This window comes from Sceloporus occidentalis, unplaced genomic scaffold (assembly GCF_023333645.1).
Source record: "Sceloporus occidentalis isolate IW3139 unplaced genomic scaffold, rSceOcc1.0.p SCAF_32, whole genome shotgun sequence".
Lineage (NCBI taxonomy): Eukaryota > Metazoa > Chordata > Lepidosauria > Squamata > Phrynosomatidae > Sceloporus > Sceloporus occidentalis.
The window spans coordinates 5,671,342-5,688,576 of NW_028317012.1; the positions used below are offsets into that span (position 1 = coordinate 5,671,342).

Below are 17,235 nucleotides of genomic sequence, written 5' to 3' on the forward strand. Positions count from 1 at the left end.
TAATTAAAGAAATGTAACAAAAGTTTAATACTCGCAATACACTCAATATTTAGTAATGTCACTGATAAGGACAAATAAAACCACATAACAGAGCCCACATTAGCTCATCTAAAGTAGATGTGTATGAATGTGAGTTGAAAAAAAATCAGCCACCTCGCAGATTCACTAGTCTGTGAGTTCCAATGAAGTTCCAACTCACAAAATTAATCTCACATCCCCATATCTCTTAAAAATATTTTTTGTTTTTATATTTTACACTATCCCCTCCATCCCTACCCTATAGGTTTATCTGAGTAGAGAAGTATATTTGAGCAATTAACTCAAGGTAGATTGCATTACCCCCATAGTACTCTAGGTGTCTGATTGGCTAATCAGAGATACATTTCTTTATTTTATTTATTTAAAGTGTATTGTTATGAATATATACATCCTGTTAAATATATACACAGAAAATTAAGATGTGTTCTGGATTCACATTCAATGGGAGATTGTGACCTAAGCAATGTTCATAAATCATAGCTAATGATAGCTTGAATTCTAACCCATCCCAATAATCCCACATAGGCAATAGAAGACAATGTCAGATCAGTAGGTAGAATGATAAAAGCAAAGAAATAATCCCCAAAAGGTCATCATTTTTAACAATTTCTCTCTTATAGGTTGAAGGAGATCCAATTTATTGGGCCAACATAGAGAAACATGTAGAATCACATGGGCTTTTGGGGCATCAGAAGCCTCTTCCTTAAGTGGACATCTGAACTTGAGATCTCAGAATAGATCACCTTTTCTGCTATGCTGGTCCAATAAAATGATAAAATCATCTTCTATTTAGGACTCCATCTTCTACTGGATCAATACAGCTATAGTAATTTCCTATTAGCTACCTAAGAGTTCAACACTATAGTTATTCTCCGAGTTTTGTGGAAAATACATTTTCAGGTTTAGTTATTATTCAGAAAAACATTGTAAAACAAGCCCAGATATTTGTAGATGTAGTTTATAAAATGATTACCTACATGTTCCAAATAAGAAGTGTGTTCTAAACAAGATTTCTAAATTTAAAATTATCTGCAAAAAAGTAGATTTATATAATTTGCAAAATTGTAAATTTTACCTAGCAATGAATGAATGATCATCTTGACCTCAAATGAGTAGATTATACAAAGTAACTTTGTCTAAACAATCAAAAGCAAGTAGTATTCCTTGTTGTTTTGTTTTTTCAACGGATCCTCTTTGATCCAACATGGACCTTAGAAAACTGCAAATACAATATCTACAAATACTTTCCTCTTAAATGTTTTTCCAATTTGAGCATTTAATGTTCATAGATTCAGACCAGTGCACTCTATGTAGTGGGTTTTTTGTGCAAGTACATTAGAAATTCATGCCCTAAAATGACAATGAATACATTTGTCACTTACTGTGAGAGTTACAGCTAAATAAAAAAATGGTGTACATCTGTAATTGACAGAAATTGTGCAATACCTGTTGAATTGTAGCACTATCTGTCAGGAACAAACCGGAAAGGATAAGTTCAATCAGGAAGAGAGCTCAATATGCAGGGCAGAGGCGTTAGCAGACAAGGCTCAAGCGGAGTCAGGAAGCCGAGGAATGGTACACAGGCGGGCAACGAGGTACAGGAGGATCAGGCAAACCAAAGTCAGGACACGAGCCGAGATACAATACACAGGCGGGCAACAAGGTACAGGAGGATCAGGCAAATCAAAGTCAGGACACGAGCCGTTAGTTGATAAGGGTCAGGCAGGAGCAAGGTCAGAGGAAAGCCAGGTAGGTACACGGAGAATCAATCACAAGGAACGCACTCAGGAAATGGCAGGAAGCACAATAACTGAGCACTGAGCAAAGCTCAGTGCTCGGTTTTAAACTTGCCGCTCGGGGGAAGCTCTACCCCCGAGTGGGAGGCTACAGCGGCGAGTTCCCGCGAACACTGTTTGGGGAACTAATAAAGTTGCTAGAGGGCGCGCGTCTAGCAGAAGCCGACCAGACGGAGAGACCAGCAGGAGACGCGCTGGATCCGATGCCCGCGGGTAGCGGGCATCCAGGTAAGGTACCGCGTCGGGTCACCGGACCCTGCCGTGTACCGCGCCGGGTCGCCGGATCCCGGCGGGTACCGTGCCGGGTCGCCGGACCCCGGCGGGTACCGTGCCGGGTAGCCGGACCCTGACAGTTCCTCCCCCTAACGGAAGGCCTCCGGCCTTTACGAGGACCAGGGCGATCAGGAGGCCGTCGGTGAAAGGAGGAAACCAGAGCGGGTGCATGGACCGTATTGGCCGGTTCCCAAGAGTCCTCGCTAGGGAATTTCCATCGAATTAAGTATTGCAGATGGTTGCGAAAGAAACGTGAATCCAGGTTCTCCTTAACCTCGTATTCAGGGGAATCGTTGACGATGACCGGAGGGGGGGGACTAGCGTGTCTACCGGGAAATGGGTTCATGACCCAAGGTTTAACTAAGGACACATGAAAAACTGGGTGAATGGACAAAGATGACGGTAATTGGTTGGTCTGCTCTGTTTGTCCATTACTCTGAGGATGGTAGGCAGAGGATAGGTTACGGCTCATGTGAAGTTGTGTGCAAAATGCCCTCCAAAAATGCGAGGTAAATTGTGATCCTCGGTCAGAGACGATTCTTTCAGGTAATCCGTGTAGTCGGAAAATCTCTTTAATGAACAACGCGGCCGTCTCGGTGGCAGAAGGAAGGCGTCTATAAGGGATAAAGTGTGCCATTTTTGTGAATCGGTCAACAACCACCAGTAAGGTGGTAAAATGATCCGATTGTGGGAGATCTGTAATAAAGTCCATTGAGATGTCTGTCCAAGGGTTAGAGGGCACAGGAAGAGGCTGTAAGAGGCCTGCCGGATTTTTAGGAGCCTCCTTGGCACGAGCACAGGAGTTGCATGAAGCGACATATTTTCGAACATCCTTATGAAGAGCCGGCCACCAAAATATCCACTGGATTAAGTCTATGGTCTGATGAATGCCCCCGTGACCGGCAAGAGGCGAGTCATGATGAGCCTGTAGTATTTGTAGACGGGCCTCAGGGGGAACATAGATGTGTCCCTGGTGATAGTATAATCCTTGGCGTCTTTGTAGAGTGGACGTCTCTGAGTTATTAACCCTCGAGTGTTCACGTACGGAGTTCCAAACGTTGTGGGTAAGAGAAATGAAATGAGCGGGTGGTAATACAGTATCCTGTTGTGCGGGATCTTTCAAAGGTGCTTCAAACATGCGAGACAAAGAATCAGCTTTTATGCGTTACGTGACCCAGGCCGATATGTGATGTGTAATTGGAAGCGAATAAAAAACAGGGCCCATCTAGCCAGGCGAGGTTGTAACCGCTTAGCTGATCGTAGATATTCAAGGTTTTTATGATCAGTATAAACAGTCACTGGGTGCAGGGCACCCTCCAGGAGATGTCTCCACTCTTCAAGGGCCAGTTTTATGGCTAATAGTTCCCGCTCCCCGACGCAATAATTCCTCTCGGCGGGGGACAGAGTGCATGAGAAATAGGCCACAGGGTGTAATTGTTCATCTGTGGCCTGTCTTTGGGATAAAACAGCTCCTACGGCAGAGTCAGAGGCGTCAACCTGGAGAATGAAAGGAACTTGAGGGTTAGGCATTTGAAGAATTGGAGCGGAGACAAACTTGGTTTTAAGAAAGTCAAATGCTTGTTGAGCGGCCTTTGACCAGATGAATGGAGTGGTCTTGGAGGTCAAAGCTGTGATGGGTTGTATGTGTTTGGAGAAATCTCTAATGAAGTTTCGGTAATATTTAGCGAACCCAATAAATCGTTGCACTCCTTTACGATCCGTAGGTGGTGGCCAATGGAGGATGGCTTCCACTTTCTTGGGGTCCATTTGGATGCTGGTTGGTGAAAGGATGTAGCCCAAAAAGTCTGCCCTTTGTACCTCGAACATACACTTCTCTAATTTAGCATATAGACCATGAGTTCTCAATCTGGTAAGTACTTGACGTACATGCTCTCTGTGAAGTTTCAGGGTGGCAGAGAAGATGAGAATGTCGTCTAGGTATATGATAACGAAGTGGTCCAGGATATCACAAAAAATATCGTTAACAAAATGCTGAAACGTGGCTGGAGCATTACAAAGTCAAAAGGGCATCACTCGAAATTCGAAGTGGCCATAGCGACACCTGAACGCGGTCTTCCACTCATCCCCCTCACGGATCCTCACTAGGTTGTAGGCACCCCGCAGGTCGATCTTGGTGAAGATTTTAGCTGTACGAGCATGTTCAAGTAACTCCGGTATGAGTGGTAGAGGATAGCGATTTTTTACAGTGATATTGTTAAGTTCAAGGTAATCAACACACGGACGTAAACTGCCATCTTTCTTGTGTACGAAAAATATGCCAGCACCCGCCGGAGATGTGGAAGGACGGATAAATCCCCTGGCGAGGTTATCCTCGACATAGTCTTTAAGAACAGCGAGTTCAGGTTCCGACAACGGATAGATGCGACCGAAGGGGATGGCTGAACCGGGATACAATTCTATAGGACAGTCATACGGCCTAAACGGGGGTAGAGTCTCTGCCCCTCTCTTCTCAAAAACATCCGAAAACTGACGATATGGTGTAGGTAAACCTTGAAGTGAGGTGGCCGACTGGGTGATGCAAACAGTAGTGGGTGACAGACAGGTCTGGTTGCAGAAAGGCGAGGTGAAGCGGAATACCCCCGTCTCCCAGTTAATACAAGGGTTGTGGGTACGAAGCCAGGGAAGTCCCAATATAATAGGAGAAATAGGAGAAGGAACAATGTCGAAGTGAAGAGTCTCCACATGTCTGTCTCCCAACTTGATGAGCAGAGGGATGGTCTCTAAGACAATAGGACCGGTCTTTAAGGGACTGCCATCGACTAGCAAAATGGAGAGGGGGTGCTTCTTACGTCGAGTAGGGATGGAGTGAGTTTGAACATAAGTGGAGTCAATGAAGTTACCGCTGGCTCCGGAGTCGATCATGGCTGGAAGGCAAATAGCTCCTCTATTCCACTGCAACGACACGGAGAGGGAAAGGTAAGCAGATGTGGCAGATAATCGGTCAGAACGAAGTTGAAGATGAGCTATAGGCCTCTTACCCTTAGCGTGGCGAGCCCTGGATCTGCAATCCTTGAAAATATGCCCAGGTTTGCCGCAATACAGGCACAATCCCAAGGTCCAGCGTCGTTCTTTCTCCGCAGCTGACAAAGGACCTCTGACGATGCCAATCTGCATGGGCTCCTCCTGGGAGGAAGGTGCTGGAGATGGTAGTTGAGATCGCACTGGAGGCCCGGCAGAGTTGGTTACCAACCGTTCTCTTCGTCTTTCACGAAGGCGACGATCAATCAGGGTGACAAGGGTAATAAAGTCCTCTAAACTGGTAGGGGTAGAAGTACGGGCAAGTTCGTCTTTTACGGCCTCCGAGAGACCCCAACGAAATTGGTCGTGTAATGCAGCCTCATTCCAGGAAGAGTCGAGAGCGAGACAACGGAAATCGGTGATATACTCCTCCACTGGTCTTTTCCCTTGCTTAAGGTTTCTTAGAGTGGATGTGGCAGAAGAGGCTCTAAAAGGGTCGTTGTAGAGGGTGTCCAGAGCTTGCCGGAAAGAAGGCCAGGAATCCAGGACCGAGTTTTGATTGTGGATCAAATTGTGTGCCCACATCTGAGGTTCATCTGCCAGCAGAGCGATGACAGTGTGAACCTTAACATAGTCCGAAGCATAGGTTCTGGGCTTCAAATTAAACAGGATTTGACAGGAGGTAATGAATGTACGGTATTTGGTACGATCTCCCGCAAATCTATCAGGAAGCGGAATAGCTGGTTCTAAGGCAGGAACTCCCTCCGGGGCTGGAGCAGGTGGAGTAGCGGCAGCCTCGGATGCAGCTCCCTGATAAAGCTGAAGTTGATGCACCTGTTGCTGAAGGTGATGTTGGCTGGTCTGCATCTCTTGGAAGGACTGAGTCATAGCTGTCATTTGCTGAGACAGGGTAGTGAGGGCCTCTGTAAATCCCGCAGGCTCCATCAGGGCTCAGTTATTATGTCAGGAACAAACCGGAAAGGATAAGTTCAATCAGGAAAAGAGCTCAATATGCAGGGCAGAGGCGTTAGCAGACAAGGCCCAAGCGGAGTCAGGAAGCCGAGGAATGATACACAGGCGGGCAACGAGGTACAGGAGGATCAGGCAAATCAAAGTCAGGACACGAGCCGTTAGTTGATAAGGTTCAGGCAGGAGCAAGGTCAGAGGAAAGCCAGGTAGGTACACGGAGAATCAATCACAAGGAACGCACTCAGGAAATGGCAGGAAGCACAATAACTGAGCACTGAGCAAAGCTCAGTGCTCGGTTTTAAACTTGCCGCTCGGGGGAAGCTCCGCCCCCGAGTGGGAGGCTACAGCGGTGAGTTCCCGCGAACACTGTTTGGGGAACTAATAAAGTTGCTAGAGGGCGCGTGCAGAAGCCGGCCAGACGGAGAGACCAGCAGGAGACGCGCTGGATCCGATGCCCGCGGGTAGCGGGCATCCAGGTAAGGTACCGCGTCGGGTCACCGGACCCTGCCGTGTACCGCGCCGGGTCACCGGATCCCGGCGGGTACCGTGCCGGGTCGCCGGATCCCGGGGGGTACCGTGCCGGGTCGCCGGACCCCGGCGGTTACCGTGCCGGGTAGCCGGACCCTGACACTATCATTTTACATATGATGGTGTAGTGATGACTCACAGTAAATTGTTTTATCTTTAACTTCACTTTCCTTTGATTTTCAGATGGTGTGCCTTTCCATTCCCATTTACTCTTTTTAAATATCTTATCCAGTTCACAACAATTTTATGATTTAATAAGATAATGCTGTAAATATATGTTGTAGTTATTTTTTCTTAGCCAGGTTATCGTAGTATGCAATAATGTGTTAGTTTAAAGCCAGTCTCACTATTCTGATATCCCCCATTTGACAATTCTATACACTAAATAACTGTATTGCTAGGTTGTTGATTGGTTTAGACAACCATGTAAGGGTGGGATGAAAAGAAGAGATATAATCTTCAAAACAGGAAATCAGAATAGATAATGCTAGCTATGGCAAATTGAGTTCCTAGCTTCCAAGAAGCATCTATGTTTTTAAACTACATGTCTCCAAAGCAACTACACATCTCAAAACACACAAATAAAAATGATGGGTATTGTTAGGATTGCATTTAGTCATGCTTAAACCTCTTCTGGCAACAGTCCCTTTTTAAGTATAGGTACCTGGTAATATCTTATTACCTAGTAATATTCATTATTGCTTTTTTGACCATTGAAAAGCTACTGTTAGTTACACTGCAACAATTTAATTATATTAAAATAATTTAAATTTAATTACAGATCTGTTATTCTTGTATATGCTTATAATAGTTATATTACCATCATTATCTGTGGGGGAAAAAAATAAGTGACACCTTGGAAGTTTATAGGTAATACACCAAGCACAGGCCTTTGACTTTTCTTCTTTCCTTTTACCCATAGGTCGGCAGCTCACTATTTTCAACAGTCAGGCGGCTATAAAGGTTGGAGGAAAGGATCAAGGGCGTCCATTCCAGGGTCAGATCTCAGGCTTGTACTATAATGGTCTGAAAGTATTGTCTCTTGCTGCTGAGAGTGACCCCAATGTCAACACAGAGGGCAACCTAATGTTGGTTGGGGAAGTTCCATCTGTTATGACAACCGAAACCACAGCCACCACACTTTTGGCAGACATGTCCACTACCATTATGGAAACTACCACAACCATGGCCACCACCACAACACGGAAAGGGAGGTCTCCTACTATGAGAGACAGTATTACACAGGTAAGTAGCAAAGAGACAAAATCTATTACCTGCAAACTTAAATGCTTAGTCCCATAACATGTTACTATTGTCCCTCAGTAAGGAGGGATAATAGTCAGTCCTTAGTCAGGACTAAATATATGAATATTAGAATGTTTAGGAGATTAAAATGTGCAGGGCATTTTTCCAAGGCATCTTCGGCAGCACTCAGACTCCACCTGCAAAAAGTAGGGCAAGGAAAATACAAATCTCTAAAAGACCCCCCCCCCCCCTTCTTACCTTGTGTCTTTTCAGCCCTATCTCTGGTAGGCAGGTGTCTCATCTCCTGTTGTTTTGTTTTCTCAGTAGGGATGTTTTTCTCCTCCTTTTCCCTATTATAGCACCCAGTTTGAAGAAATGATGGGCTACCCCTCCCCTTTGTTTGCTTTACTATTAAGGAGATTAACAAAGGCAAGGTGTTTTCATTTTTGGTTGCCTGCTCCTGTGTGAGTCCTGTTGCAACAAAGATGCTTTTTTATGTTATATCCTTATTTAGTGCTAGGAAGTGCTGTTTTTTTGTGTGGTTTTTTTTCTAGTGCTTCTGGTATTCAGTATTTCCTACACTGGAAGCTGTGGCTGCAAATCATTTTCCTGTTCCTACTCCTATCTGCTGTTTTTTCATTAGCCCAAGTAAAATATTTTCGCTTGCTTTCTCTGTTTGGAGTTTAGTTTTTACTTTGTTTACCTTCTGTATTTTTTAAAGGGTGTCAGACTCTTGTCTGACAGTCCTTGGATTATGCAATTTAGAAGGCCTTACCTAAAATTAAACAACTGATCTGCTTAAAGTGTTGTAAGACTATTTTTGTCAGTTGGCAGACCAGAATTTTTATTTTATCTGCTGGATAAAGTTTGAACCACGTGTACATTTCAGGGTCCTGCCTCTTTCTCCTAAGTCTGCTTTTTCATCTCCTGGAGGTTCTGACAAACCCAGTGTCAGTGTCGGTGCCAGGTGGGAGGTCACCTTAGCTAATAAAAGCTGACTATTGGGTCCTACAAACTATACAACAAGGTTATAAACTCTCTCTTGCTTCCTAATTTCCAGATCCCTACACACAGTCAACATGACTTCCTTAAATGACATGATTATGGATTATGCTTCCCTTCCCAGTATGGATCTGGGCAACAGAGTTTACTCTCTGGTCCTATTAGTACCCAAGGCTTGTGGAGGCTCTCACCTAATTATAGACTTGAGGTACCTTAAGAGGTTTATACCCTAAGTTTACTTCAAAACAGACACAGTAAATTCTACCCCGGAAGTATTTTATTCCTGGTTGTCACGGACTGGGTCCAAACAGATGACTAAAAGACCCAGCGCGCCCAAAGATTGTGTGCAGGAGTTACGGTGCAGTAGTGGAGTTGAACAGGGCTTGGTTGCAGGGCGACCACACTCACCCAGGTGTTGAGTGTCTAGGGATGTGCAGCCAAACACCAGTGCCCTGATATAGCAGCGGATGTAGTCCAGAACAAAGTCAAATCCTGCAGGCTCCCTGGAACAGGCATGAGACATTACACAAGACTCATGTGCAGGATGCTGCAAGCTAAGCAGAGGTTATAGAAGAAACATAACAAGCAAGGGATAGGGAGACCAGGCAAGAAACATAATAGGCAAGATATACATGATACAGGGCACTACATGGAACAAGACATGAACAGGACAGGACACCCCTCTACCGGGGATAAGGGACAGACTGATACACAAAAATACAGAAACTAGCCTAGGACTGTTTGATAACTATTGGAGATTCCGTCACATCTTATGGCCATAGTATGCTTAGCCCACCACTACGCCAAAGTACTCCAATGACGGTGGGTCCTAACGCTAATCCCTGCTGACAGTGGTACAAAACAAACCAAACATGTAAACCAAACACATAGCACTGAGACATACCTTTAGACTGAAGACTGAGACAAACAGAACACACGGGTGGGGCACACCTTATAAAGGAAACAGAGTTGAAGCAAAGAGCTGAAGCAGAAGCAAGGAATGGAAGATCAGAACAAAGCAAAAGGAAATCCAGGAATGGATCGAAGCAAAACAGGGAAACTGAAACAAGACAGATATGCAGCTCCGTAGCCTGGGCAGAACGTGACACTGGTGCTGCGTGAGACAGATTTATTTGCTGCTTGCTGTTCCTGCTGATACTCTTGACTCTTCCTTCAACATGGCTTTTGGTACCTTGGGGGACCACATCTCTATTGTTAGTTCTTCCTTTGACTGCATGGTTACTGAACATCCTTGCATAAAGTTGAGGTTTTCCCCATTTGAACCTTACATGTTCTCACTCTCAAGACAGTGTTCTCATTAGCTATTACCTCAACAAGAAGGTTGGAGAATTACAAGCATTGTCCTTGGTTAACTATTTTCTACAATTCCACCAAGATAAACTGGCACTATCTCTGCCTCCAGAATGTATTCCCAAGATGTGCTCTGACTTCCATAAGAGGCTTGATTGTGCTTCCCTTCCTCCAGAAAGAAAGACTCTTACACACCCTGGATCCAGGACTGAACTCAGGAGGAAATCTTCTATACTGCTTTTGTCATTCACTACCAGTCTGATCTTCTAGCCAGGCTGCAGCCTTTGGTAGAGTAATCTAATCCAACCTTTGGTATATCCCTTTTGAGTGCATCTCAAGATTCCTAGTAAAACATGGGAATTTATTTGCATAAATTAGGAAGCACTATTTTACCGCAAAATAAAGTTTTCATGTTCATATCTTCTTGTGGTATATCTATTTAATTACATAATGTAACATGGGGTGGTGTCTCATAATGTAACATGGGGTGGTGTCTCATAATGTAACATGGAGTGCTGCCTAGGGATGCACTAGGAAAATAAATTCACAAGTAAAAAGTTTAATTTTCTAGTGACTAAACAGTTAATTATTGTTCTTAGCAACACAGCTGCTCTTGCCATCTGAAGGTTAAATTGTTGTACCCATTGTTGCAGATAAATACTTGATGTTGAATGTTTTCATTCTGTGAGAACCTACCTTCAATAGGTTGAAAATTCACCTAAATTTAAAAAAAAAATACCTAAAATAGTAGGACTTGGCTTCTTACAGTACATTATCACACATTATCACACAGATTGTCAGGAATTTAAACCCTTAAATGGGTCTGCACGTTTTTCAAGTATTACCTTTTACACGTTTATATACAAAATAAACCTATATAATGGTATTTACATAATAAAATAAGTAATATATACCAGTGAAATACTTAACTTTTCCTGTGGTACACAGATAAGGTATCTTAACTTCCTTTCTATAATCTGCATGGTTATACCTTAGCTTATTTCTGTTTTGTAGTTATAATGTTTAATTGTTTGTTGATTGGTCTGTGTAAGGTTTGTAAGGATGGAGGAGGAGATGGGCAATAACTGCAACAAAGGAAATTGATCATGTAGTGTTAACTCACATGACCTCAGCTTCCTTAAAATCACCTTTTAACCCCTTTAGGATGGAAGACTGTTGTGAATCACAGACAACTTATCCTGCAATGGCAATATTATTTTAAAGGCTATATTTGTCAAATGTAAGAATTAATAAAATACACAGACAGCTGCAGGGGCGTACCTAGAGTATTTGGCACCTGGGGCGGATCCTATATGTGGCCCCCCCCCGACACACTTTAAAACTGCACTAAAGCTTCTACCGTTATATACCGGCGCAGACGCTGAAGGTGGTACAGCATTACTGTTATCATTATATACTGAGGCAGACACTGACGGTGGTACAGCATAACACTTATCACTATATGCTGAGGCAGAAATTGACGGTGGTACAGCATAACACCTATCACTATCTACTGAGGCAGACATTGACGGTTGTACAGCATAACACCTATCACTATATACTGAGGCACACATTGACGGTGGTACAGCGTAATCCCTATCACTATACATTGAGCCAGACAATAGTGCAGCATAACTCCTATCACTATATACTAAGCCAAACATTGATGTGGTGTAGGCCTACCACTTCATTGTCTGGCTTAGGGATGCACCAAAACGAATTTTGGACTGAAACCGAAAATGCAGCATTTACCTGGCCGAAACCGAATATGACCCCCCCACCCCATAAAAAAAATCTAACACTTTTATTTAAAGTAAGTAACACACCAAAATCGGACAAAACAATTAAATAACAATATATATATACAATATATACATCCAGGATGTACTCGCAGACTTGGCATGATAGAAGTATGATTGCCCTATCTACCCCTTCTCACTCCCATCGCCTTATCTACCTCCTATCCCCCGTCTCACTCCCTTCTCCCTATCAACCCCCTCCTATCTACCCTCTCCCTCTTTGAAGTTCACTTACCTTTCAGGAGTCCTGCGGTGGGGGTGCAAGGCCTCTGTCTCCCAGCTCTGCCACTGTATGGAACAGTATAGAGTGATGGGAGTTATGATGTACTTTAGAGCATAATTATATAATGAAAAATACATTGGAAATGGTACAGCATAACACCCATCACTCTCACACACTTACCAATCCACACATACACCAATCCACACATACACCAATCCACACATACACCAATCCACTCTCACTGTCACTCTCATACTTTCCTACCTTTCCTCTTTTCTCCTTACAGCTCCTTTTCCTCCTCTTCTTCAGTTCTTCTGTCTTCTTCCGGTTCAGAGGGCACGGACAGCGGTGGGCGCGGCTTCAGTGTTGTGCGCCGGGATCTGACAACAAACCCCGGCGCACAGCAGCTGTTGCCACGCAGATAGCAGCCAGGGGTCTGTTAAAAACCTCAGATACCCCCCGCCCCCCGCTAGGTACGCTACTGGACAGCTGTAATGTAGAGAGATGTACTTCATTTAAATATGCAAACATAAGGCAATGTATCTAAAGGTGTAATTACAACTTACAGTTTATACAGACAAAATGAATACAAAATAACAGTACAAAGTCATAGTTCATAAGGTTGAAAAAAGACCAAAGTCTATCAAGTTCAACCTATATACATATTGTGTCCCTACTGTGTTGATCCAGAAGAAGGCAAAAAAACCCTTAAGAAGCAAATGCCAATTGCCCCATACCAGGGGGAAAATTCCTTTCCGACTCCAAATATGGCAATCAGAATAAATCCCTGGATCAACATTCTGTCCCTATTAATCTAATATCCATAACTTGTAATATTATTGCTTTCAAGAAACACGTCCAGGCTCCTTTTGAACTCTTTTATTGAGTTTACCATTACCACTTCCTCTGGCAGAGAGTTCCATAATCTCACCGCTTACTGTAAAGAACCCCCGTCTGTGCTGGTGTAGAAACCTTCTTTCCTCCAACCGTAGAGGATGTCCCCTTGTTATAGATACAGTCCTGGGTATAAATAGGTCCTGGGAGTGATCTCTGTACTGTCCCCTTATATATTTATACATAGTTATTAAATCCCCCCTAAACCGTCTTTTTTCCAAACTAAATAACCCTAATTCTGATAATCTTTCTGCAAACAAAAAACAAAAACTGTCTGCGCTTCTTACCCTAATAAAGTTGGCAACAAATATATAAACATAATATAAATGAGAGGTTTTGGTTATATGAATTGGCCAAAGCATAATTAAGCTCACCCGCCACGTCAAGGCACACTCTCAATAGGGTGAGAACCTACTCTCACTTCCTACATAGTGGGCACACAAAGCAGTTTGTACTGCTACCAAAACCTTATTAATGTGTTGGGGGAGGTGCAATTAAACCTCCTCCCTATTAACCCCTGGACAGCAAGCTGCAACCAGACTGATGAGGAGCCAACAACCTCAAATATGTGCAAACAGGGAAAAGAAAAAATGTCGGTGCGCTAAGCTAGTCACAGGCTCAAATAATACAAATATGTAATACAAGGCCTACCAAACAGGTGTAAGCATGCAGCAAGAAACAGTGTATTGGCTGTACAATGTATACAAAAAACAAAAACTGTCTGCGCTTCTTACCCTAATAAAGTTGGCAACAAATATATAAACATAATATAAATGAGAGGTTTTGGTTATATGAATTGGCCAAAGCATAATTAAGCTCACCCGCCACGTCAAGGCACACTCTCAATAGGGTGAGAACCTACTCTCACTTCCTACATAGTGGGCACACAAAGCAGTTTGTACTGCTACCAAAACCTTATTAATGTGTTGGGGGAGGTGCAATTAAACCTCCTCCCCATTAACCCCTGGACAGCAAGCTGCAACCAGACTGATGAGGAGCCAACAACCTCAAATATGTGCAAACAGGGAAAAGAAAAAATGTCGGTGCGCTAAGCTAGTCACAGGCTCAAATAATACAAATATGTAATACAAGGCCTACCAAACAGGTGTAAGCATGCAGCAAGAAACAGTGTATACAATCTTTCTGCAAAGTCAGCAAACTCATAGCAAGACCACACTAGAATATCAGAGTACTGCATTTCTGGATATTTAAATCGGGCACCTTGCCTGCCCTGCCTCCTGCCACGAGTGCCTTATTGCGTGTGACAGGTGCACCTCCAATGTTCCCCTGCTGATGGGATGGCACAGTTGACCAATATTTTTAGTAAATACATTTGCTATAAATATTTCCAGGATCGCAGGATTTGTCCCCTGCAGATTCATATAGTTTATAGAATCATGACAAGCTAAAGGTGAGAAAAGTAAACCACGGTCCTAGTGGGATCTAAAGGAACAAAGTTACTTGTTTAATTTGGGCAGATTCAGAGAGTTTGATTCAACGCTGATAAAGTAATGGCTAATTCTGACAAATAGATTGGGGTATACTACTTGACTCAGTAACTACAAAATGTCAAGTAACAGTTGTGCAGGCAAACCAGTTACAAGTATATATTATAATGAGTCGGTGTAAAAGTCGAGAGGATCTAACGATACAAAGCTGGCATCATTTAGAATATCAATTTTGTACTTTGGAAAAATAAATATGTTAGGTTGGAAAAAATGCAGTAAAAGTGAATCATACTATATCTATATAAGAAGAGGAGGCGCAGTTCCATGTTAAACAGGCTGTACTTCTGTTTTGGAATGCACTACAGATGAAGGTTGTGAGTGCTGATACTGGTGAAGCTTTTGAGAATGAACTCTCTTCTTTAAAAAAGGAATTTGCCTTTATCTTGGTAAATGCACTTGGATGTCTTGAAAAGGTTGAACGTATATATTTAGTAAAGGTGGGAAAAAAGACATAACTATGCTATACGGGTAAAAGGTGTTCGATGGTGTTGAGATCAGGGCTTTGTGCATGCCAGTCAAGTCCTTCCACGCCAACCTCATCGAACCATGTCTTTATTGACCTTGCTTTGTGCACTGGGGCACAGTTATGCTAAAATAGCAAATTACCCTCCCCAAACTGTTCCCACAAAGTTGGAAGCTTAGCATTGTCCAAAATGGCTTGGTATGTTGAAGCATTAAGATTTCCCTTCACTGAAAGTAAGGGGCCTAGCCTAAACCAGGAAAAACACCCCATGCCATTATCCCTCCTCTATCAAACTTTACAGTTTGCATAATACAATAAGGCAGGTAATGTACTCCTGGCACCAGCCAAACCCAGCCTCGCCCATCAGACTGCTTAACAGAGAAGCATGATTCGTCACTCCACAGAACATTTTTTCACTGCTCCAGAGTCCAGTGGTGGCATGATTTACACCACTTGATCCGACTCATAGCATTGTACTTAGTGAGGTTTGCATGCAGCTGCTCAACTATGGAAACCCACTTTGTGAAACTCCCATAATATTAATGTGAGTGGAACTTTTCTGCTATGGAGTTAGCAGAGTGTTGGTGACTTTGATGCACCATGTGCCCCAGAACTTGGAGACTCTGCACTGTTACTTTACATGGCCTTCCACTGTGTGGACGAGTTGCTGCTGTTTTAACCCCTTGATGACAATTGCCGGTCCGGGCACGTCACGGAAAAACATGTCGTTAACCGTGATCGATTTTTTTTACCCAAACGGCGTTGCTGTAATGCCTCGACCAAGAGGCATTCAGCAACGCCATGATCGGAATCAGGGGTCATGTCTGGCCCCTCCCCGGGGCATCAACATCCACCATACAATGTATGGCGGCAGACGCCCGTTTTAAAAGCGTTTAGGAGGCGATCGACGATCACCTCCTAAACTTAAATGGTGTCGCTGGAATGCCTCGATCAGGAGGCATCCAGCAACACCAAACACTTACCTCTTGATGGACTGTGACCGCTCCAGAGAGTGGTCACAGCCGCAGCTGCCGGTGATCTTCGCCATCAGCAAGATGGCGGCGGCCGAGTAAAAAAAATAATAAAGATGAAAAGGTTCGCTAGACAGTCTCCAGACCCTCTAGAGAACTCTGGCTCCACTTGCAGGTTGAATACAGGTACTGCATTCAACCATGCAAGTCAATGGAGCCCAGCTTTCTAATCACAGTGTGATTAGAAAAAATAAATTAACAATAAAATAAAATTAATAATAATTAGAAAAAAAATAGTAAAAAAACAGTAAAATGTAAAAATAATTTCCCTCTGATGTCACTATAAAAAATATATTTTTGTGAGAAAGTCCTAAAATTAGCACATTAGCTTAAAACAATTCTCGCATGGAAAGAGTTAAAATACTGGCATATTAAATGCCCATGGGGTGTCTACTTTTAAAAAATGTACGATTTGATGGGGTAAATTGAATTGGCCGGATTCAAAAATGTCCCAATTAACACGGGGGGGGGAAGGATGGCCACACATCTAATTTCCAATTAGAAAAATGCACACGTACCAAATGTGGCTTTTTAGTTCCCCCCAAAAATGACAAACCCATGCATGTGGGGTATCACTGTACTCAGGAGATGTTGCTGAACACATATTGGGGTGTCGTGTGACAGCGGCATATACCAGGAGCTGTAAATTCATACATAAAGTAGGTGTGTGTGGGAAAAATACACACACAAAAATACTACTGCAAACTTTGAAAAAATGCTGGTGGTAAAATGTGTGCATGCAAAGAGTTAAAATACCAGCATTTAAAATACCCTATGGTGTCTAGTTTTCAAAAATATATGGTTTTGTTGGGCACACTGAAATGGCCCGGCTCAAAGATGTACCAAATAGGGCATGGGCAGTGGATCCCCAAATGCCAAAGTTCAACATTGAAAATGCGCATGCCCCAAATGTGGCCCTTTTGCCCCCAAACAGCCAGGCAATATCATTCATGTCGGGTATCACCGCGCTCAGGAGATGTTGCTGAACACATATTGGGGTGTTTTGTGATAGTGACATATACGAGAACTTTTTAATTCATACCTGAAGTAAAATGTGTGTGACAAAACAAATGCAAAAAAATGACTACCACAAAGTTTGACAAAGACTGGTGGTAGATATGGTGCATGGAAAGAGTTAAAATACTAGCATTTGAAATACCCTGGGGTGTCTAGTT

General features: G+C 43.2%; 1 protein-coding gene across 2 annotated transcripts in view; it reads left to right on the forward strand.

Moving 5' to 3' along the window:
- Positions 1-17,235, forward strand: part of LOC149298590 (neurexin-2-like) — a 229,574-nt gene that overhangs the window by 192,291 nt on the left and 20,048 nt on the right. For both annotated transcript variants that reach the window (XM_089487401.1, XM_089487402.1), the window contains one exon: positions 7,507-7,829. In XM_089487401.1, the coding sequence (XP_089343527.1) occupies positions 7,507-7,829 (323 nt within the window). The remainder of the gene's footprint in view (positions 1-7,506; positions 7,830-17,235) is intronic.